Raw genomic sequence first — 24,357 nt, forward strand, 5'->3', positions numbered from 1 at the left:
CACTTTACTTGTTTACTTTATTCTGACGTTGTCGAGTTATAATGTAAGCAGGGCATATTATAAATCTAAATGAATGATTGACGTGGAGATTTATAATATACATCATTCGACACATAAGTATATTATGTGATATATGTATAAGTATATTATATATAGTATATAATATGATATATTATTTCAAAACATCGCCTTTTTGAGAGTTTAGTACAGGTGTAGGAATTACCCCGACATCACATCACTAACTGGAAGTGAATTTAATAACACTTCAAGAAGGATCTTGGCTGAAATCAGGACAAACCTTGCTTCTGTATGCACTGATTTTAATGACCGTGCCCATGGAACCAAGAGATGACTGTCTCATTTCATTCCTACGATGATATACAATTTAAACAAACAAAACATGTTTTTATACAGGTTTTATTTCTATTGGAGGAAGAGCGCGTAAGAGAGCGTGAGAGAGTTCCTTCTCCAGTTATGCAGAAATAGTAGTGCTTCTGAAACTGAGAAGTGAAAATCTGAAAGCCATATTAAACTATAATTAAACTTCCAATGCAAGTCCCCAGGGCACAGAAGCATATGAAGGCATGCATGTCCAGTAAAGAGGCATTTAAAGCGAGCTGCACCTGCACTTTTAAGACTCCGTGGGTTGGTTTAAAGGCTCTGCGCCTTTAAGACTCCGTGGGTTGGTTTAAAGGCTCTTGCACTAATCACGTTAGAGTCGGTGACCGGGATAGGCTGGGAGTGCGCGCGGTCCGGCACGAGAATAGCCGACAGGAAACTCTACGTGGACTACAAAGGAGCACGAGCAGGCGTCGCTATCACGCGAATGACGAGAAGATTGCGCGAGGAGGACACCGGTAGCGTGCGGGCTTGGATCTGACCGAAGTTCAGCCGTTCACAGCAAACTTTCAGGAGTCATGCCCCGAAGAAGCGTTAACGACGTCACCGTCCAGGACGTGCAGAAGAGGAGAAACCCCAGCAAACATTACGTGAGTTTCTGCGCTCCCATGGTGCGTTTGTCCAGTCCTCACCGCGCCTCGGCTTTGCCGAAGCGCAGGGGACCTGGAGATCTGGAGACGTGAGCACCGCGAAGCCGAACAAAGACGGGCAGGGACTCCAGCGAGGATCAGGTTACAGGTCCGGGACGAGGTCCGGGCACCAACACGGATGGCTCTTTCTTACACGAAAGCTGAAATGGCTCTTTAGGGATTGTTGAATTACTGAAGTCTTTGTGAGCATTACTCTGGCCACTTTGTTTTTATATCTACCCAAAGCCACATGTTCGCTTTGTCTCACAAAGCCTTGATACATTCTTCAAGTCTGAATAAGCAACTGATTTGTCAAATCATTGATTTATTTATTATTTAAAAAAAACTTATAACCGCGCTCTTGACCTCACTACCCCCTTATTTTTAGAGGAATGACTATTTACCGTTATTTTGGATTTATGTTTTATATTTCCAACAGGTTTTTCCAATCTGTGATGCAGCTGTAATATATATCAGACCTGTAATACATGTCAGATCTGGGATTTTGGCCATTTGGTTCCGAATGAACCCAGTGACCGACTTCTGTATGTCCCAGATTGCGAGGTGACATGTCGGCAGTACTGGTGTTTTGTAGGCCGGAATCACCTGCCACACCCTCGTTACCAGTACCCCTAAGGCTATGGAAACTCGCCTGGTTAATAGTTTTACAGTCATGCTGGCGGCTGGCCTGTTCAGTTCAGCCACAGGCTTTCGTGAATGATGGCATTGTATTAATATGTGGCTATTCCCGTGTCTCTCTCTCTCTCTCCCGTGTCTCTCTCTCTCTCTCTCTCTCTCTCTCTCTCTCTCTCTCTCTCTCTCTCTCTCCCTCCCCCCCCCCCCTCTCCATAAGACATCTCTAACAGCTGGCTTATGCTTCCTGAATTCATAGTTTGGAACTTTCCTAGGCGCGAGTCTCTGATGGAATAGGATGGGTGCTAAGATCGGTGTTGGGAACAAGCACAGTTATAAGAGTGGTGTTGCGTGACCGGCACCTCTGTCCTTTAAACTGAAGGGTGAAGTCGATACAAGAAGTTATTTAAATACAATTTAAAAGTATAATATAAAAGAGTGGCAAATATAAGGAAAAGTCTTTTCATTAAAACTGTGTTGGTTGAATCCTTGTAGCTAATAACTCCAGTTTAGCTAATTGGAGCCATGTGTAGAAGCCCATTGCATAGTAACAGCCTAACGACACGACACCAAAACAATGGAGCTTGCATTTTTATGGTCAAGGATTACTTCGACAAAGTTTTTATGTTTGGGTTCAGAACATAACCCAGTTAGAGAGTGCAGTCATATGGAAGCTAGCTCATGACATCAGTTCGGGGATGTGATGGTGTTGGATCTCCTCTGATTGAAGAGGATGTTGCTAAATCACACTAGTGATGTCATTTCACTAATTCTGCTTCTGTATTTCTGGCTGTCACTGGTGTTTCCAGATAAGGTAACTAGTCGGTTTAATCAAAGCACACCACCATCTTAAACAAAATAGTCCATCTCATCCAGTGTGTGAAATATTTGCCGTTTTCAATTGAATGAAATTCAGTTTATGTCCTCTGTGTTGAGTTACAGGACTCATTTAATGAGTATTTGAGAGGTATTTGAGGCCCACCGTGTCAGTCTGCAGTGATGCCAAGGTCCCATGTGTGTCTGGAGGTGAGAGCTTTAGTATGTGGACAATAATCCTCTCCGGGTGAAGATACTGCCTGAGGAAACACCTCCCGGGGCTCAAGACCTCACAGTAGCCCCGCCCTCTCTGGTGTTTCTCTTGTGCAGTAGGGACCGTACAGTTAGTGTAGAGCATGAGCCTCACCTGTGCTTGGGATCCTGTGGTTTCATCACACTCTAACTCTAACCCTGGTCTATTTTTTCACTACAAGCTTGAATGAAAAATGTCAGGAATAATTAATAGTAACCAAAGTGCTGGTAACAGATTTATAAAACAAATGAACCTCAGGGATGTTTTTAATATCTGATAAACCAATGAACCTCACAGAGGCCTTGACTATCGGACGCTATTGTAGTATGGAGGGAGGACATCCTTGGCTGACAGTAGAACATTTACAAGCACAGTCTTCCCTTCTTGTGTGTGGTGGGCCGGGTTTTTCCTCCCATCCCAGCTGACTGGCAGTACGAGTACTGTCCATGTGGAATGTATTTAATTTAAAGTTAGAGGCCCGTACTGTCTTCTAACCTTCATTTTAACCACTCGGTCTCGGAGTTCTTTGTTGTTTTTTTATTTACTATGCGGATTCAGGGCAGTGGCGTCTCAGTGGTTAAGGTACTCCACTAGTAATCAGAAGGTTGCTGGTTCAAGTTGCCACTGTTGGAGCCCCTGAGCAAGACCCTTAACCCTCAATTACTCAAGAACAGGACAACACACATCTCAGTGTTTCAATTCTGAGAAATGTAAATATAAAAGCTGAAAATGAAAACCTCAAAATTCTAGTTTACTGTTGCACACAATCCAGATCTGATCGTCTGAACTGGGACGATGATGGCTTGTGTCCTCTCTTCTTCTTCTTGCTTTAGATAAAAAGCATCAGCTAATTGCAGTAAATGTAAATCGTCTTAAATCCTCCAGGATTCCAGCATGGTTCTGGGCCCCAGAGGGTTAACGCTGGGCCGTGCGCAGGGTACCGTTGGGGGTGGGGAGGCCTGCTGTTAGTGCTGTGTCATCCGGCCTCGTTTGTTTAGACAGGAAGAATGCGCAGACTGAATGTACAGTGACGCTACTGACCACCTCAGCTCTTCACCACAACTCACATGCATTTTTTCCCTTTTATGGTCATTTCAGGTTTACATCATCAAGGTGTCCTGGTCTGATGGGAGCAATGAGGTCATTTACAGGCGCTACAGCAAGTTCTTTGACTTACAGGTGGGTTTCTCATCCTCTGCACTCTCCAGTCGTGGGTACACGTATTAGCCAGGCTAACCAGGCCCCAGTGCTCACGCAGAAAAGGGGATGATTTGGATACTCACGTTTACTCCGAGTCCACGAACATTCAGTGCTGCAGTTGTTTTGCATTGCTTTTTTCATCAGATCTGATTGCAAAAATTACCTCTGGAAAAAAAAACAAAAAACCTGTTGTCATGGCAATGTAGTTTATTTCCCTAGTGAGAAGAAAACGGTTCCTGGAGAGAATGGACCTGGATGATGTTGTTGGCTACCTGTCAGTGTGGCAGCCCTGTGAGCCAGTTCTGTAGTGCCAGAGCTTACGAAGGTCTTGGCAGGTGGTCATCAGAATCCACAGAGAGGATGAGATTTGTGACTCATGATGAGGACCAATTAGACCAGTAAAACCGTGAGGTATCCACCAAAGCACCAGTAACCAAAGTATGTCTGTAACGGCTCCAAAACTAGGGGAGGTCAAGAAGCATGAAGAGCCAAACTCCCTGAGATCAAAGCTCTGAAAACCCCATTCCACCCAGAGTCCAAGATCACACCTCTTTGGTGTCACAGTTACAGAATAGTTGCTGCTGTGTTAATCTAGTGTGTCCTGACGATCAGAGATCGTTTAGTGCAGCTGTGTTAACTAATGACACTCGTTCCTTACTGAGGCATCACGCTGGGGAGGGCCCCTGGCCCTCCTCTCTCCTGAGGTTAGTGTGTGCTGTCCAGGCTGGCGCAGGCAGGGCTGAGTGAGCGCACCCCAGCCAGATGCATCCCAAAGCAGGCCACAGCTGGGTCTGGCCTCCCTGGAGCTGGAGGTTCAGTCAGGCTGAGCAGGTCCTAGAGAGACACTAGAGTATCTGTGCGCACGTCTCTTGCGTGTCCGTGCGTCAGTGTGAACACACAGGACCCTTTTTAAAAGCCCTGAACATTTTTTGATTAGCGAACCTCTCACTGTGGTATGACTGAGTGTGATGGCGTGTCCTTAATCAGTGTGGCTGGATTGGCATTTGTTGCAGAAGGCTGGGTTATGCAAATGAGCCATATAACAATGACCCAATCACTGTTTATTGCATCTTCGTGGGTGTGGCTGTGAACAATGGCATTCACATGGTGCAACAAATATAAACAATTATGATTGAAACGATGCCCGCTCTTTACCCGTCTCGCACCAGGGGTCTGTGTTGTTAACTGTGACATAAAATGATAAATTATACTATGTATCAATATAACAGTAGTGCTTTATATTATCCATGCTGCACAGGTCTGAGAGCCTAATTACTGTGCTCTGTTTTGACCTGGTAGATCAGACCTTCAGTGCAGGAGGTGTGAAGCGGTAGATCAGACCGTCAGTGAAAGCCGTGTGTACATACGATGTGTCTCATCAGACCTATGTAGGCGGTGGCTGTTGCTGTTCAGGCCATCATCTGAACGATTTGTCTATACAATCGTTACCTTAATAATCCAATACCTACCTACCCAGCTGTCCTGCTTTAAGGATTCTGAACATGCTCACTGCATATAAAACCAGCCTGAATGAGGTGAAATTGTGCATATGAATAAAAGTGACATGATCAGATTTCATTTGAATGATGATGATGATTATTCAAGAAAATGCAGGAATATTGAACTCCCTTCATGAGGTGATGTCCTGACACAATACCTTCATGTCTTCAGAGGACAGGACTACTAGCTAGTCTTGACCTTTGACTTCGATCACACACACACACACACACTGACTGTGGCATGGCTCTGCTGTAGCAGACGACTGGAACGGATGTGTGTGTGTGTGTGTGTGTGTGACAGACTGTACCTGAATTGGTGGGGGGGTTGTGTGAGTGAAGTGCCTGACACGGTGTGTGTTTGACTGTCCATGTTGCGCTGCTCACTAGTGTAATCCCTCGTGAATTGCTGAAACTTGCTTTTGTTTTCATTCTTCTTAATCTGAGAAACAGGAAGAATCTCAGCTCTAGTGTGGTAAACAGGCTTATTAACAGAACATGGTTAATCTGTTGAACAACAGGACAGTACACACCTCATTGTTTCAGTCCAGAAAAATGTCAGTATAAAAGCTGAAAATGAAAACAAGAATTTTGAGGTTTACTGTTGCACACAATGCAGATCTGAACGTATGAACTGGAAAGTTGATGGCTTGTATCTGAGTGGTCAGGAGATCTTGTGTCTAAAGCTATCCTGCTAAAGTTTTCCTTCTCTTCCCCTCGCTCTTCATGCTCTTCTGTTTCAGACCTGTTTACAGCTTTTGTAATGTGACTGTCACGGTGTCACTCCTGAAAGGAGAGGTTTCTTTCACCTTAATTCGCCTCCTCAACTCTGGTTGGCTTTTTCCTACTTTCTTACCCAGAGGGGGAAAAAAACACGAGCAATTTGTTAGGCAGATATGCTGAGCCACACACACACACACTCACACGTCTTGTGTAACGCTACTTCCAGTATAAGAGGACATGGATAAAACAAGGACGCGTCTGTCCCAGTGAACTTTGTCCCAGACACGTCCCGAGTTTGACCAATTAATGAAAACATCTCGGTTGAATTCTGTGCATTCTGGACTGGCCGTAGTCCTGTGTCTGTTAGCTACAGTGTCATGCTGCAGTCCTGCAGCTGTTGGCTATAGAAGCCTCGCAGTTTATAACCACAGATGTCTTCATAGCTGCTGTTCGACTAGACGTAGACAGTTCTGGGTGTTCCCATCTGTTCCATCAACCATCTGCTGATAAATGTCTAACTAAACTTTTACTTGCAGCAGGTAGTGCTGTTTGTGGACAGACAACGTTTAGTTTTGGAGCTAAAGAGTGGTGTGTGTGTGATTCCATTATTAGGCCTGCTCTGAGGGACTGAAGTGTGTCCCACCAGCATTCTCAGACTTCAGCTGTGTCTCCACACCAGCTGAATGTAATTACTGTGTGCTTATGTGCTGCACTTCCATCACCACTGACTGAAATCCCTCCCCTCCTACGGATGTTGGCTCATGCAACAACCTTGTTCCCCTTTGGCTCTGTGCTCCGCTGTGGATGGCAGCTCTGTGCGGATGATGTAACAGTTTGGTTATTCATACTGAAAGCCCCCCGTCCCCATTTTTGGTGGATTGTTCTTGGTTCCACGCCGTTATTATTTGTCCTGTTGTTTGTCTGATAGCTTTTTGGTTTGTAGCTGTGCGTGTGTTTGTTTTTATTGTCATTCATCTTTTAGAGAGGATGCACTGAATTGCACAGTCATTCTAAAGTGTTTCTGAGATGCTGCCTCAAGGTCTTTGTGTCCTCCTCCTCTGGAACTTTCCCTCTCTCCAGCACTCTACTTGTCAACAAACAGCAGCTTTGCTGAAATCCAGTCCAGGGCAACAGTAGCAGGAAGAAAAAAGACTTTGGAATGTCATGTGGGGTGAAGGGGTGGGGGGGAGAAGAAGAAAACTGGATCAGAGCCAGTGGTCAAGAGAGACTAGAAAGATCTGGGTCGCTCTCTGGAGAGTAAAGAGCGCTGGGTACATACTACTGCTGGACAGGATAATAATTGTCTTTGAAAGTGGCACGTTGTTTGAAAAGGGCGATAAGGAGGAGAATACAGATGTATGCATCAGGGTACACTCCAAACTCCGTAGTTTATGGCTGTGGGCAGGTCCCGAGTGTAGCGATGGCATCGTAGCAGGAAGGCCTGTGGATGTGGTGATGCCCACAGATCACTGCTGTTTCTGATTGGCTACCTGCTTGCTGGGAACCCATATTGCATGTACCAGATGAGAAGTGAAACTGTCTGTGATTGGTCAGTTTATGAACACAGGTGGTCCAGACCCCATACAGTCTCATTTATAACAGATTGTGGTCGCAAATAAGAAGGTTAATTTTTATAAATATGTGTGTTCAGTTCAGTAAGAGTGATCTGATCATTGTTGAGCAGGCACTGAAGAAGTGCATGCTGGTTCGTAGCCGTGAGTGACACGTTATTCCCGGCAGATCCTCCAACAGTCAGGCATTCAGACGCGAGTCCGGCGGGTGGCTGGACGTGGGGGGGTTATTTGATGTTTGGCCTCCAGAGAGGGATGAAATGACCCCTAGTTTAGAGGGACCACCGCAGGATGTCCGGATATGAAGAGAAGAAGTGGGGAGAATCGTCCAGTGTGTCAGCGGGTGTTAGCAAACCGAGCTACTCGCGCCTGCTACATGGAGCTGAGTCCTGTGTGGATCTGTAGGTGCTGTTTATGAACTCTTCCTACCGCTATTTTCCAGATGGAGCTCTTGGATAAGTTTCCTGTGGAGGGGGGGCAGAAGGATCCCAAACAGAGAATCATCCCTTTCTTACCAGGTAACAGCTCCACCCATCCCCACCTACACCAGTATATCTTCATGATTATTCTCCAGCACGTGTGTGTGCCTATAATATATATGCACTATTCTGCACTATTCTCCATTTGCTGAGAGTCAAATTGTCATCACCAGAGTCTAACAACACAGAACTGAACTCCAAGCACCACACATCCCAGAGAGGGAGGCTCGCTGTGTGTGTGTATCGTCTGGAACTCGTTTAAAGAGCACACACGGGGTCACCCATAGCTCTCTGCAGCGTTTAGTTATGAGGCTGAGGGGCAGTGAAGAGTGCTCTCCCACAGTCTGCCTTTTCCAACTAATCACACATTCATCTGTTCCATCCATCCATCCATCCATCCATAGTTCAAAAGAAAGAACTTTGAGTTTTGCCTGTTTTATCAGTTTGAACCATCCTCCCCCAATGGCTCTCGGGTCTACGCTGCACGTGAACACAGTTCAGATGTGTCCCATTTTTCCATTTCTGCTCTTTATTGATGGTTTTATTTTTTTAAATAATAAGACTGGTATGCATGATAATGATCCTGTGTGTGTGTGTGTGTGTGTGTGTGTGTGTGTGTGTGTGTGTGTGTGTGTGTGTGTGTGTGTGGCAGGGGGGGTAGTGGGTTCAGTGTAATCTGAGGAGACTCTGAAGTGCTTTTCCAGAATGGAGCTTCAGATTTATTTATTTTTTTCTGGTCTCACATTGAGCTTTCAGTACTCAGTAAATGAGCTCAGTACTCAGCAGATGATATCTTAACCATGTGACACATGGTTTTTACCACATGTGAGGTAGAGGGGAAGTTTGAGCAACTGGGGTTTTACTGGATTGACTTTGAGGACTATGGTCTTGAACTTTAGCAGACGTGCAGGTTTGAACTCCTGGGTATTTGGGTCATGGTGCATACGTCATATGTCTGTAGTTAAAGGAGGACTTATTTTAACAGGCATTTATTATACACTATTATGTTTGTGCATTATAGAGGTTATTATAAGATAATACGATGTTTTTTTAATTTTCTCATCTGAACCACATGTCAAATCAGTCATGAGACAATGGGTTGTTTACATATGTCAATTCATATATAAAAACAGTCCAGTGATTTTTACATTTTCAAACCAACATCTGGTGGGGTGTGTGTGTGTGTGTGATTTAAAATTAGATTCTCTAGCAAGGAAGCAAATAGTTGCTGTTTTTTTTTATTCTCTAGGTTTTGTTTTTGTTTGTTCCTGTATTCTTTCTGTTCTGCTGGAGTTGACAGCAGTAGGTGTGATCAGGAATCCCAGGAATTTGCTACAATTTCCATTCACTCCATTTCAAACCTTCTCGCCTAACACTAATAGTTAAACATGTTGTTTTGCATTTTTAAACAGCAACAAAAGCTTTATGGACTGAATAGTAACGTGTGCTTTAAGATAATAACACTAGCCGCCTGCTAACGTGATCATGTCCTCAGGGTTTAGACGTTTGAATGTCGCATCAGGTTTTGGTCAACGTTTGAACTTGTTTGGACCAGGAAAGGAAACGGGCTGTGTTCACACTGCAGGTAAAAGTGACCCAAACTTGGATGGCAGTGTGGCACTGAAGTGATAGTTTCATGAAACCTGATCTGATCCGTCGGTCCAGCTCAACGTTCAACCAACACTCATCTCCACCCATGACTCCACTCACCACCAACACTCATGGGACTTGAACTGGCAACCTTCTGATTACTAGTGGAGTACCTTAACCACTGAGACACCACTGCCCTATATACGTAACAGAACTGCCAGGTCTGTGGTTATGGTTACAGCATGAGCGTCATGTAAGTCACGTTCATATTGATGCAAAAGCAGCATGTGAACGTAGGTTAATACATCACCAGGGCTACGTGTGAATGTAGATTCCTCCAAAAAAAAATTCAACTAATTTGAAAATTGGAATAGAAGTTTTGCCTATCTGTTTAGTTGTTGTGGAATGTTGTATGAGAACATGCTGATTAACAAGGCATGTGGGGAAAAGTCTCCCATGCTGTAATCTCTCACAGTAAGATAAGTAAACAGTCCAGAGATTCATGATGGATTTTACCAGTCTCTGTCAAAACCTCCCACAATACAATTGTTTTATTTGCTGGGATATATAATTTTGTGAAAATAACATCATTGCACTGTTCTCAGTTCTACTGAACTTTTGTTTTTAACTTCAATTTAACACCAAAAATGAATGTGACATGATTATGTAAAGCCTGTAATTACTGCTCTGCCTGGTCCAGGACCGTCCAGGACTAATTAAGAGGCACTAACAATTAATTACTAATTTAGGGTAATCCACTATCTGATTATGAATATTTTAACTCCGCCTGATTGCAGTTCCCACAACATGAGCATGCAGTGCAGTGCATTACGAGGTGGTTGTGTGATCAGTTTGTCAGGTCACACATCCTCACAGTGATTTGTTTTCGCTGTTTTCCACTAAAGTGATATGTTGAACTGTAATGTAGACAGCAGAACCTCCAGCAGTGTTGGCATGTGCCTCATGGGACATTCCCAATCCCAGTCCCATTCCCATACACTGGCTAGTTAAAGAAGACTTGACAGTTCTGTGTCAGTACTGCGGTGTTGAGAGCTTGGATCAGTTGTTATCAGAAACTCTTGTTGTATAAGGTGTCCTTTTTAAAATTTCACATGTTGAAACAAACACGTCATATGTTGTTGGAGATATGAGTGGTGTGACTTCACCCACAGGGGTAAAAGCTATGCGTGAGTGAAATTATGTAAAGGTTTTTCTTCTGAGGCTAATGTTCATAAAGTTAGATGGACACCCTGACACTGAATCCCTTCCGTGTCCTGGAATGTTGCTGCTGTTCTCTTGGAAAGTAATGAGGTCATCAAATTACATTTTTGCACTGAAACGAACGCAAGACTGCCGACACAAATCCCACACTGAATGCCGTAAATAATTGTGCCGTCTCTTTGCCAGGGAAAATTCTGTTCAGAAGGAGTCACATCAGGGATGTGGCCATGAAACGCCTGGGTCCCATCAATGAATACTGCAGGGTGAGTACCTCCTTCTCAGAGTACGTTCAGACGATCGCAACTCCCTGCCTGGTCTAAACGCATGGAAGTGTGAACTTCAGTGAGCCTCAGTGTCTGTCACGTCATTGGCTCCTTTTAGGGGAGCAGTGGTTTGCACTCAGAGCTGGAACTTGCAGAAGAGAGAATTGTGGAGGGTGTTTGTGTGCTTGTTGTTCATCTCATACCCTCACCCTCTGCTGGTGTCGTACAAACCGCACCTGTAGCACGTTTCGGACAGAGCTCGCTGACACGGCCTTGGTCAGCACGGCGTGGCTTTGGCTTCAGACATAAAACCTCTACAGAATGTGTTTTTACAGGAAGTCTGCATAATAGCCACGATGATATTTGTTTTTGTGTTATGCCAGAAAAAGGTGTTTCTCTACCAGCTGTGCAGTGCTGACTGAGAAGGGTTTTTCCAGAGTGTGTGGTGCCAGGTAGCTGTGGTCATCAGAAACTTCTGGAATAAGCACAACTTAAATGATTCTCATAAAAACAGAGAGAGCTGCTCAAATGGAAAAAGCTGCTTTCAGTGACGACTCCACAGGATCTTGCAGGAACAGGAAATGAGCTCTGCTTCAACTCTGCCATCTGCTGGCCAACGTGAAGTGACATCTGAAGCTTTACTTCTGTTTATATCACAACACATAAAACATCAGTCTGTAGCTTATTGTAACTTTAATATAGTGCAACTTTTCTTGGTATATTGTTGCGGCTTTTCCAGACTGGCCCTTTAAGACTCTCACACTGCTTCTCGTGTAAACTGTGGGTACAGAGAATGTGACCTTCCAGGAGGCTGTACACGCCCGTTACTAAACCCGGGGGTGGGGCTCGTAACGTACACTACTCTCCACCTCTAACATCTAACAGAAGTGATGGCCCTCCAGCTCTGGATTTAGTAGGTGGTTTCTGCCAACCTTCAAACAGCTGATCGGACCCAGAGATCTGGATCCAGAGGTCTCCAGCACCCTTGGCGGTGCATCAGCTGGGATCACCTCGGACAGAGTGCGGTTGGTTCCCCCAGACCTCTTTTCATGTCTGTATTCCAGGAGTCTTTAATCCCTGTCTGCGGTTAAAACTGTAGCCACATACCAGACAGAGAGAAGGTACACAGATGAGCACGCGCATTTACACTGATTTAACGTTCACTGTGTCTGGTGTACGCACACACACACACTCAGGTTAATGCAGAGCTCCAGTGAGACCTGTGTGCAGTAATGGTGAGTGTACTGGAGGGAATAACAATAACCTGAGACGTCATCCATCAATCTTCACACAGCAGCGTTGCCCCTGGAAACCGCATGATTAGACCGAGGGACTTATCAATGCTGATCACACTAAAGGGTAAAGTGAGGTCAATAATGTCCAGACACATCCTGCCCCCATACACCCAAAAAAAAAGATGATACAATCTGTGTGTACTGTTTTAAAAAGTCATGTGTGATTAGCTGAGGGTGGAGTTGTGCTGGCCTGTTTGTCTGATGTGGGGAGGACACCTTGTACAGACACAGCCTTCAAGCTGCCACTGGCATCGTAATTCAGCACACGCAGACAGACAGTAAACGCCCCTCCACAAGGACGCCGCCAGAGCACTTAGCCTTATTAAACACAAGCTCCGCCTCCTCTGCCTCTAACCCCACCCCCTGATGGTGTGATGTGTGACCAAGCAGTGACCTCAGCCTCACTTCAGAGGAAGAGAGACGTGTCTCTGCCTGTGATCTCTGCTCAGAAGGTGCTCTGATACCCCTCCCCTAAGCTGACGATATACAGCGCCTAGACCCCTGGAGACCTTTTAGAGGTCCGTAACCCCAGAGCTGGAGCCGCATGTCTCTACTGCCAGCTGCACGCATGCCACTGGCACCACCAAACAGCGCCACCTGCTGGCAGTACCACATGTAGGATAGAATTCCTCTGAGACTAGGAAACGGTTTCCGGAGTAAACGTTCTTGGCTCACCGCGGGGAATGCCGCATGCTCTTGGGAATACCACATCCTACAGGAAGGTTTTTTTTGTTTGGTTGGGGTTTTTTTCTGTTTCTGTTTGTGACAAATGCAGAGTGGTTTTACCAGAATAATGTGCATTGTTTAAGGTTTTTTTTTGTTTTTTCCCCTTTCAGGCCTTAACCCAGCTGCCTCTGTACCTCTCCCAGTGTGAAGAAGTGCGTCTGTTCTTTGAGACACGCCCTGACGACCTGAACCCACCTGTGGAGTAAGTTTCACACGCTGCTAAGCCTGCTCCACCTGTGTCTAAACAGTGTCTCTGCATCATCAAATAATGGCCTTGAAGCTAGCGGCTTAGCACTGTCCATCTACACGCTGTCCATACTGGGGTGGGTCTAGCAGGTGGGTGGTGTTTTGTGAGGGGACAGTATGCCTGCATTCTTACTGGGCCTTTAATAATTCATGTTTCAAAAACAATATTAAATGCATTTGCTGTTAAATAATAGCTTTGCATAAGTAAACTGATCCATAGCCACATCACTGCAGATATTGGACTCTCATTTGGTTCGCTGAAACAATTCACAGCATTTCGCCATAAAAATAAAACACCCCAAACACTTTTAATGTGGCATAACTGTTGTAATGGCTGCAAATCTTGCTTCTGTACGCAGCTGACCACATTCAGCTTCAGTATGCAGTTTAGCCTGAAAAACACCCTTTACAGCACATAAGTCATCTACCATCATAGATTCCTGTTGTACAGATGTTCTCTGTGTACAGTCAGTAAAGAGACAGATTTCTACTGAAGACGTGGAGGATATGAAGGAGACCTTGGTGTGTCTTTCAGAATTGGATTAGAGCTCTTTCCTAATGCACACACAGTTCCTGGCTCCAGGACTCCATTGTGCTGAATGAGCGCAGGACGCTGCTTACTGAAATGGGAAGGGTCATCATCCATAACCATGATTGATTTGGAGAGAGAGCGGGGGGGGGGGAGGGGGGGGAAGCCTCGACTTGCATGTCCGTGGGGGTGTCAGAATAGCAGATCTGGAAATAAAACCTCAAATGCGTGAGAAGAACCTTTCTTAGCCATTGATCTAGTATTTAACAAGTGTGTGTGTGTGTGTGTGTGTGTGTGTGTGTGTGTGTGTTTTTGTTTTTACAGGGAGCCCATCGGAAAAAAGAAACCAGGTAAGGAGTTTCTGAAGCCTCATGTAGGCGTAAATTGACATTTTCTTGTTTAATGTATGCAGACACAGTAATTAGTCATAACCAGTCATAACTAGAGCCCTAATGCAACCCACATGTTTCACCTGCTTGATATAGTCAAACCAATTAATCAGCAATAAGCCAAGAATGTTGTCATTCTGTAATTGTGTCCTTTTTTTTGTGTGTGAACTCTGAATATTTTGTCCATTTTGGTTTCTGAGCTTCTCCTCCTTTCACACCTTCTGTTCATCCTCCCTCACAAATCTCTTGTCCTTCTCTCAGGCATTGTGGAGAGAGCAGCTTCTTTCCTAAAGCAAGGTAGTAACAGCCACTGCTTGGATGTGCTCTGTGTCTGAGCCATGGGGGTGTGGCCCTAACCTGGGTGGGGCAAATATCCTGTCATGTCCTGTTGATGCCTAATCTGGATATACCTGGTGTTGGGCAGTCCTGCCCCGCCCCCTTAAATCCCTACTTACTAAAACCCTTTTCCCCATTAAGTCTCGGTAGCAGTATCCTTGTCAAAGCTAGCTGTAGTGCGTTAGCGTTATAGTGTTTGCTAGTGTGCTAGTCTACCTACTGTTACGTTATGTGTATATTACGTGTACCTACGACCACTCTGTTGCAGAACCAGTGCTTTCTAATTCATAGCCAAGGCTGAAACACTAAAGTAAAAAACAGATGGACCTGATATTCAATCAGTGCACCAATACCTAATCAGCAAGAATACTGATAAACCCTTATCAACTGTAAATTGTGTGTGTGTATATAGGCTACTTGATCCAGGAATTATTAGGCAGTTAGTGTAGCGTAGTGGATCGCACAACACTGTAGTGGCTCTCCTGTTATAGCTCTGTGCTACAACAATAAGAGTCCATGGGCAAGACTTCTGACTATAAACTCACCTACACGACAGAAATGAAATCATTCTGGATAAGAGTGTAAATGTAAATTTGGGCCTTGACACCTGAATTTATCCGAATAATTCCCAACTGAAATGTTGTTGTTCTTACAATTTATAGAAAGGAAAACATGATACAAATGATATAAACACAGCTTGGTGATGGACAGAGTCAATTCCGAGCAGCAGTAAAAAAGCTCTGTACCCCCCACTACTGGTGGAAGAGTGGAACTGTCCCCATAGAAATCCTGTAACTGTTAAAAAGGAAAAACGGGTTTTTGGCTCTTCAAGAAGATTAACAGGCTGTATTTTCTTTTTGAACTTTGTGTTAGTGTGGTCAGAGGTCTGGGCATGTCATAAAATAACAGGATTAAAGCGTTTGTGGGTCGGAGATTCGTTTTGGCACATAGTCACCAAGAGCACTGTGGACTGATCTCAGCACTGCTGTGTAGATACAGGTGAAGCTCTGGAGACATCAGGCTCAGTGTGGTTTAGGGTAAAAAATACACGATGATCATCTCTCCTCCAGCCTGGGGGCAGTGGGTCATGAGGGGGTAACTGCCGTCTCTCCTCCAGTCTGGGGGCAGTTGTTGACGAGGGGTAACTGTGCCGCTGTGCTGACTGCAGTCATGTTGGTGATTTTGGTGTGGGGTCTCTTTCTGTGTACTAAACCTTCCTGTCCTCCCCTTCTGCTCTTCTAAACAGCCAATCAGCTTCACTCGCTCTGCTAGCCATTGCTGTGCACCAAGAGGCATGTGGTCAATATCTGCCCCCTGTGCCCCACCCACTGCAGGAGGAGACTCTGCCTCCACAGACCCTCTGCTCCTGGACCAGTACGTGGCCGTGTCTGACTATGAGAAGCAGGAAAGCTCTGAGATCAGCCTTCACGTGGGCCAAGTCGTGGAAGTCATAGAGAAAAATGAATCAGGTGGGAAACATTATTCATTCAAAGATCCAAAAATTGATCAGGTGAGAAGAATGAAATGTGATGAGGTGTCACTTCTCTTTTTGGCCAGCCAGTCGCTCTCTGGATTAGATTTTGCAAAAGCGTCGGCACATGTAGGTCAGTTTCTATTTTGCAACCGTTTGCTTCCTGGGTCACCCCTTTCATGATGCCACGTGACGGGACACAGGTGGTGCTATGGAGAATTCCGTATTCCACACAAATACTAGCTCATCACGATCAGGTTTAAACAAACCTCCAGAAAGGAACACCATGGGCAACAGTTTAGAAATCTAGGTGTGCACTGTACTCTGGGAACTCTAGGTGTGCACTGTACTCTGGGAATTCTTCTGGAGATTGTGAGGGTTGTTGCCTTTGCACAGAGAGCATTTAATTCTGAATCTGACGGCCCTATTTAGCAGGTCATCTCTGGATCTCTGACCAATTGCTGCAGTCTTTGGTTCTTGTCTGTCTCCCCTGTCAGTACAGCTGTATATACAAACATTTCTAAACAGAATCATTCTCCATTAGTGATGTTTCCAATGATGTTGGAAAAAACCTAAACTCATTTACTTTCATGTTTGCCTTTCTTAGAATTTTTTGGGCAGGAGTAAATGTGCCGGGATGTTCCCAGTGTATGCTGTAGTCTTCAATTGTGTGTGTGTGTGTGTGTGTGTGTGTGTGTGTGTGTGTGTGTGTGTGTGTGTGTGTGTGTGTGTGTGTGTGCGCGCTGCAGTCTTCAACAGCTAATGCATGTGTGTGCTCCCTTTTAGGCTGGTGGTTTGTGAGTTCCGAGGATGCCCAGGGCTGGGTGCCAGCTACCTGTCTGGAAGCTCAGGACGACCCGGACGACTTCTCCCTGCCTGCAGAGGAAGGTACTGGAAACCTCCACGTTCTCTGCCATTCCCTCCTTAGACTATCCTGGCAAACTGAGAGAGGTAAAGAGGACTACTGTTGTGAAGGTGACCTGTGAAGACAGCGCTTTGTGTCTAACCACTGCACGCCGCTGTGAAAATCAAGGCTTCAAAAATAACCCACATCACTCCGGAAAAACTAAGACTACTTCTTGTTGTGTAAAGTTACATTTATTAACCTCTACCCTGAATATCCTTGCCAAACTGCCTTCTCACCTCCAAAGCTGGTTGAGCAAACATTTCTAAATAAGTCACTATTGTTACCTGTGTGTGCTTGTCCCCTGCTGGAGTGTGCCGGAGGTTCTGGTCACTGCCGAGGCACGTGGGTCGCCGGCGTACATTAGGGGATCTGTTCAGCACGAGCTTTGCTCAAGGTGGACCACTCTTTCTCTTTGTCTCCCTCCTCTGGTCACGTTGGTGTTGACGGGCAGCCATCTCGTGCATGGCGTGCATGACGTTTACGATGTGCATGGTGTGTTCGGGGTGTGGACCATGCTGCAACCCTGTGCATGAAGCTTAAAGGCTTGCTAACATGTCATGTTTGGTGCTGTCTTTCCTCCATGTGTTCCCAACCACATTCTCACATTGTTACACCACAACAGCACCCAAAAGAACAAGTTCTTAAAGAGAAGGAAGCAGATTTATCACTCAACAGAATGAAGAGGTTGTTGAGTTAATATTCCTTTTTTCTTCAAAACTCTTCCGTACAAAGTTGCACATGGAACAATGGGTTTGAGTAGTGAATAAGAAGAAACATGGAAACAGAACAAACAAGGAAGTTGTGATCTCAATTAAAATTCCCTGTACAATATGAAAAAGGAACACAGTATTGTATCTTAACAAGAGCTACAGAAGAAGAAACGTCTCTATACTGTTCAGCTGTACCTCATATCTGAGTAATGTCACCAGAATACCAACGTCAAACTCTTCCTTAGGTCCTGGGTGACCATACTGATCTCCATGTCTCAGTTGTAACCGTTACAGTTCTCATTTAACAGATGTTTCCATTTTTATCTCAAAATGGATAAAATGCTCCAGCAACTAAAAACCACTGGCATTATTAGCCATTTCAGGGTTAGTCTAGGGCTGGAACTCAAGTCTAGACCAAAAAAAACCACAGTTGGTCTCCTTGTCTAAAACCTGAGGGACCCCGTGTGTACTCAACAGCGAACTCAACATGGTCATTTATTTACATGGTCATGGTGATTTATATTTAGCACACTGTTTATTAAACTAAAATAGGAAAACTAATGTGAGAAATGAAGAGTTGGGGGATTCCGAGACTGGACAAAGACGATTCATTGGAAGGGATCAAACGCTGGCTGGTGTCTGGTTGTTTCTTGTAAAGGTGCATAAGTAGTGGATTTGCTAAATAAGGATGTTGGAACAGCTGACAAAGGGAATTGCAAAACTGTGTGAAAGTTTCAAATCTGATCACAAATGGAACATCTGTAGCTAAACAGAAAAGATGACCTCAGGATTTCTGGGCAAACAACTAAGCACAAAACAAGGAGCCTAACCTTCAGTAGCTTATGACGTATTCAGATTTAGATACTGACAGCTCTGAACTGCTAGCGGGCTGTAGCACCCACCCTCCACTCTGTTCTTGAAGGAGTTTATTGTAAAAATGTGACTTCATCATTATGTTCTGGTGAGACAAGAATACAATCAACTCCCTGACTTGCCATCAAATTCAGTACTGACCCAAGCCCATCTTAGCCTGCCAGCACAGGTGATCTGACAGAAGTAAAACAGAACTCAGTATAATGTTAAACTGCAGTACACTTGCAATGTGATTTTCCCAATGGACTGCTAAAAAATAAATCGATAAACTTTTTGTTTAAAAGGAACGTGAGATTGATTGTGAGACGTGACGAGATGCTATGGTAAATTGCTTTATTCCCAAAACTGGAACCCAGCCAAACTAATAACAGAAAACGCATGGCAAACGTTCTGCAGTAATATTTATCCCACGTAAGCCAACTCATAAACCATAGACTAATGCTGTTCCCTTTCCAACAACGCAGAAGAGAAGTACACGGTGTTGTACCCATACACGGCTCGCGATCAAGATGAGTTTGATTTGGAGAAGGGCATGACTGTGGAGGTCATCCAGAGAAATTTGGAAGGCTGGTGGAAAATCAGGTACATTTAATAGCAAAGGTATTCTGGGTAAAGTGTGTTGGCAGAGGCTGATGCAAAGTAGTTGAACATGTGCAGAATTTTCAACAGAAACAAAGATATTTGTTATTTTTCACATATTTGTGTGTGTGTGTGTGTGTGTGTGTGTGTGTGTGCTTAGTATCTGGCTGAACTGTGTATTAAGCACAAATTGTCAGTTTACTTCATTGCCTCTGTAAAAAAATTAAATAAATAAATAAAATTAAAAAAAAATTTTCCTCTTCCAAACAGGATGAGGCCATAGCTTGAATATCATAGCTTTAAGACTACAACATTCTCCTTCAAAATGTTATCCTCTCCAGGTACCAAGACCAGGAGGGCTGGGCTCCAGCGTCCTACCTGAAAAAGGCTGACATCCTCAGCCAGAAAGCGTCTGCCGGAGGTGCTGCTCACGCAAGCACCAATGACCTTGACGGGGTTGGCAGGCAGCAGGCTGCTAGCAAGGAGAACAAGGAAGACCAGAGAGAACGTTTCTCGCCCTTCTCGGAATTCAAGCTAAGTAAGCTCATTTCAGAAGAATGTACAGATGAATGTCTGAAACGTTCTTTCCAAATCTGCCCATCATGTTTGTACTAGAACATTCCTCTCCAAGAACAACGATAAGCTGAACTTGCAGGTGTGGGTTTTTTTGTTGTTTGTTTGTTTTTGTTTTTTTTATAGAATCTAATTACAACTCCTTTTAACCATTCATAAAATAAAACAATTTTGGATTCATAGTTGGATTGGATAGTTTGACACACACTTTTGTACTCTCATCATTTCTGATGGGCAAATACTGAAACCTGAGTACATGTTAAATCAAAGCAAAACTATGTAAAGTGTGTGTGTGTGTGGAGTATGTGAAGATTGATGAGATTTCTGCTTGGACAGAAGCAGGAGCCAGACAGAGACCCCCCCCTCGACGTGACCTTTCAATCGTAAGGGTCTTTCTTCCAGTCATCTGCACCCTTGTGTTACTTGTCCAGGTTTGAATGTCTAACTGTGAGCTCCTTCTTTCTGCCTGGCTGCCCTCCACGCTCCTCTTAGCCCCGGGGAATGCACCTTCCCACACCGCCGCTGCCCCCACAGGTAGAAGAAGAGTACTACACCATTGCTGACTTTCAGACAACTATTCCTGATGGTATCAGCTTCCAAGCAGGAGTCAAGGTTGAGGTGAGATGGGCATAACAAGTGTTTTGTTTTTTTTGTTTGTTTTTACAGTTTATTTATTTTCCCAATAAGATTCCCACAAAGGCTTGAAAAGGATCAGGGACTGCCGAGAGATGCCGTTGTCAACGTCTCCTTTAGGATCAAACCATGTCCCACTTTTCCTGTTTTCCAGGTGATCGAGAAGAACTCCAGTGGCTGGTGGTACATTCAGATCGAAGACAAGGAAGGTTGGGCCCCTGTTACCTTTTTGGACAAATACAAGAAAACCAGCAGTGCCTCCAGGCCTAATTTTTTAGCCCCTCTGCCTGGTGAGATGGCGCAGATGAAAGTAGAGGATGACCCAAGCAATGGCACAGAAGACAACTGGTCCAAACCCCTTCCAGATGAGCCTTCTTCCACTGCTGACTTTGTCACACGTCCCAAACTGAGAGACTGGAAGTCCAGTGGTGTGAAGAGCAGCTCCCCCTTCTCTGGGCCGTTACCCCCTGCTCCTTCCATACCTCCTGCAGAGGAGAAACCAGCCCTACCACCAAGGAGAGAGTCCATTAATAAGAGCCTGGAATTAGAGGAAAAGTCCAAATCCGATCTCTCCAAACCACTAGCCCCAAAACCCCTAGTTCCTGGGGCCATCATGCCCTGTGTGCCTCCTAAAGCAGCTCCAATCAAACCCAATAAGCCCCCAGAACCAAAGAAAGATGAAAAGGTTCTGCCCTTGCGCAATGAGATGGGCTTGGAGTGTGGACACAAGGTCTCAGCCAAGGAGGTGAAGAAGTTCAACCTGAAGCCTGTGTCCAAGCAACCAGCAAAGTCAAAGTCTGATGGCCAAGAAGAGAAGACAGATTCCATCAGCCCTGTGGCTCTTCTCAAGCCAAAGCCAGTTCTCAGACCAAAGCCGGCACCGTCGGCCAAACCAGAACTCCAAAACAAGAACGAGCTGGACATCATAAACCTTCGAAGCAAGCTGCGGCCACCTAAACCTGCCGAGTCCACCTTCAGTTCTGGAGATTCTAGTCAGCACAATGGAATCCCCTCCAACCCTTCCAGTAGTGCTCTTGATAATGGCAGGCCAGGCGAAGAACAAAAATGTCCGCCAAAACAACAAAACGGTCACAACGATCAACCAGAAGTATCTAAACTGCAACCTTCTGTCTTTAAAGAACCACCCCAGAGACCTGGTAATGCCCCGAGAAGACCTCCCCCACCAAAGAAGGGCGCTGAGCATGCCAGCACCACAGAAACCAAAGTGCCGCAGAAGGACGGGCTGGAGGCCAAGCCTGCCGCCCCACCTCAGAGCAGGCCTCCTCCACCCAAACCAAAGGCTGTTGCACTTCCCGCCTCCAAAGATAAAGAGAAGGAAGAGACAAAGCTCAAAGTCCCTGTGCCACCAAAGCCCCTCTTCAAAGGCGAAAAACCAGGGCCTCCGCGAGATAAGCTCCCACCTCTTGTTAAAGACCCGCCGAAAGAGGGGCTCTTCCTAGCAGTAGCAGACTTTGAAGGAGATGATCAGACCCCCGGCTTTAAAGAGGGCACTGTGTTTGAGGTGATGGAGAAGAGCAGCACTGGATGGTGGTTTTGTAAAAACATAAGTGGCGGGTCAATGGCGGAGGGCTGGATCCCTTCTAATTACTTGACCAAGAAACACTAGGTACTCATAACCCTTTTTCAACACACTCTGTATCTGTTTAATTAGTCTGTTATTTATGGGTACCTTTCAGTTGAAGTCTCCTTTTACATTCCATTATTTTGCAAGTTCAAACAGGTCAATATTATTTGTTTGCGCTTGCTGGCTTCTACTGCCCCCTTGGGGACATGGGTGGAGTTTATATGGCACCGAGACACTTCTTTGGAAGAAAACAATGAATGTCTCACATTTCTAACCTATCGTTTTATGCATGTTAACCAAGCCGATACTATTTTTTTTATATGCATCACTAGTGTTATAAGAGACTAGCAGTGTATAAATGATTTTGCAGTCTCAGTAATGTGCCTCATTATAATGTTCTCCACATCTATCTACAGTATATACACACAAGTGAACGTTGCTTCGATCAAAGGAAACGTCGTTGTACTCAAAAAGCAAATGACAAACTTGTTTCAGCCTCGAGATCATGAGTTGCCAAATTGGGCTGAATCCTGCCTTGAAGGCCACTGAGCTCATGCTAGCTTTGCTCTGGTCTTTCAAAGGGAGAAATTAGCCTCTAGTGTTTAAGTTCAGAAATGCTCATTCAGGAAATATTTTGTAAAGTGGTTTTGAAATGCTAATGCCCAGCGGCGTTCTGTACTGCCTTTTTACGCCTTGTCTTGTTTATTTAGCCCCACTTTTATTAAAGGCAAGTTTGGGTTTTTGCGACACTTTTTAGAAATGACAGTCACAGATTTCTTTTCTGTGCCACTGAGGAGAAAACGGAGACCAGACCGAAAACGAAGATGATGCAAAGTGAAAGGAGAGGAAAAACGGGATGTAGCGGTTTCGGTACAAATCATTCAAATAAAGGCGTTGGACACTATACCTCAGCCCAGCTACACTGCTGTCGGTGTATTAGCGCGTCACGTTCATGACACTGAAGTGCGTAGATGCAGTATTTTACGATCCATGTTTAACATTCATGCTTGACTGGTTTCAAGTAAACTTTTGAATAGGTGTTTTGTTCCTCGTTAACACTCATCTGAAATTTTGTGCAAGTTGTTTAGAAGTGTGTCCTTTTGTGTTTTTGCTAGTATTGTTTGGGAAAGGGCGGGTGTTTGCCCAGCCGTAGGTGCCCAGGAGACTCTGCACACCTGCTGTTCACAGCGCACTTCAAAACCAGGTGTTCTGTTGTGATCTTAATGTAATGATCTTAACCCAAGTCTACATGCAGTCCAATTCATTTTCAGCTGCAATATCAAATGTGAAAGGAGTCAGGTTACATGGCATTTTTGACACAACGGATACCTTTCCTCTCAGAAGAATTAAGTTAGAAAAGGAACAAACGCGACCCTTCTGGTAAGACGGGAACGGAGACCAGACTGCACACTTACACTCACATGTCTGTAATCTGTATGCTTCTTTGTTGATGGTTTTATTTCTTAAATCCCAAATAAACATTTCAGATTATCTTGGTATTTCAATGTTTAAATTCAGTAAACAAATCTATGAGTGATGGAAAAAGAAAACAAAAGATGGGTGAATAAAATATTTATCAGATTCCTGTACAACCATGTTCCTCTACTTAAGATCAATTTACCCACCCTTCTGTTACAAATTAAACATTACATCCATGGCAGAAAACAAAGGAAAAATCACAACAGTGCAGTCAAATGTATAACTTTAAAATAATCAGATTTTAATCATATATCAGGCAGAAAGGGAGAGATAACTAAAGCCATAAACACAGTTTACCCACTTAAGAAAACTAAATACTGGTGACAGGAAACGTGTGTACTGGCATCTGTTCTACATAGAAACTTCATTATAACTTGTAACTCCAAAATACTTAAATAAAAAACAAAGGCTAAAAGAAAACATTGCACTTTAGGTGTCAGTGCTTAGAAAGCAAGTGAACATAATATATTTCCAAAAAGCACTTTGTTCATTGGATCAGAACCTTTCTGTTATTTTGGGTTGTTTTTATGTGAAAGGAAATAACGCTCCTTTTGTATTTCCCATGAAAGGCCCATGGCGATAATTCCACATTTTTCCCAGTAATACGTCTGCAATTAAACCGTGCCCATAACGTGCAGCTCCTTGCTTTTCTGAGAAGGCATTATGTTCTGTGTTGTTCTGGTTCTCATGAACGGTATTCCTGCTAAAAAGGCACTACCTCCGGTGGGCATTCCTCAAACCCAGATTTATGAG

The 24,357-nt window shown here is 44.5% G+C and overlaps 2 protein-coding genes across 4 annotated transcripts in view; one reads left to right on the forward strand and one right to left on the reverse strand.

The window, feature by feature from the left end:
* Positions 1-689: 689 nt before the first annotated feature.
* sh3pxd2b (SH3 and PX domains 2B) lies at positions 690-23,618 on the forward strand. Of its 2 annotated transcripts, XM_026996073.3 has the most exons (14): positions 690-989; positions 3,829-3,909; positions 8,163-8,238; positions 11,197-11,273; positions 13,405-13,496; positions 14,394-14,419; positions 14,720-14,755; positions 16,129-16,263; positions 17,052-17,153; positions 19,220-19,337; positions 19,676-19,872; positions 20,244-20,290; positions 20,400-20,525; positions 20,695-23,618. In XM_026996073.3, exons 1-14 carry the CDS (start codon positions 918-920, stop codon positions 22,165-22,167), a joined length of 2,658 nt encoding a protein of 885 aa, XP_026851874.2. In that variant the 5' UTR covers positions 690-917; the 3' UTR covers positions 22,168-23,618. The 2 variants fall into 2 exon arrangements, with proteins under 2 accessions (XP_026851874.2, XP_026851875.2); XM_026996074.3 differs by lacking the exon at positions 14,720-14,755 and having other exon boundaries at positions 692-989.
* A 206-nt stretch (positions 23,619-23,824) lies between these two features.
* stk10 (serine/threonine kinase 10) overlaps positions 23,825-24,357 on the reverse strand; it is a 34,886-nt gene continuing 34,353 nt past the window's right edge. For both annotated transcript variants that reach the window (XM_035527635.2, XM_081720259.1), the window contains one exon: positions 23,825-24,357. This exon is cut by the window's right edge and continues 1,452 nt beyond it. The gene's annotated coding sequence lies outside the window, so the exon portion shown is untranslated.

Source organism: Electrophorus electricus, chromosome 8 (assembly GCF_041902795.1).
Source record: "Electrophorus electricus isolate QZ-2024a chromosome 8, ASM4190279v1, whole genome shotgun sequence".
Taxonomy (NCBI): Eukaryota; Metazoa; Chordata; class Actinopteri; order Gymnotiformes; family Gymnotidae; genus Electrophorus; species Electrophorus electricus.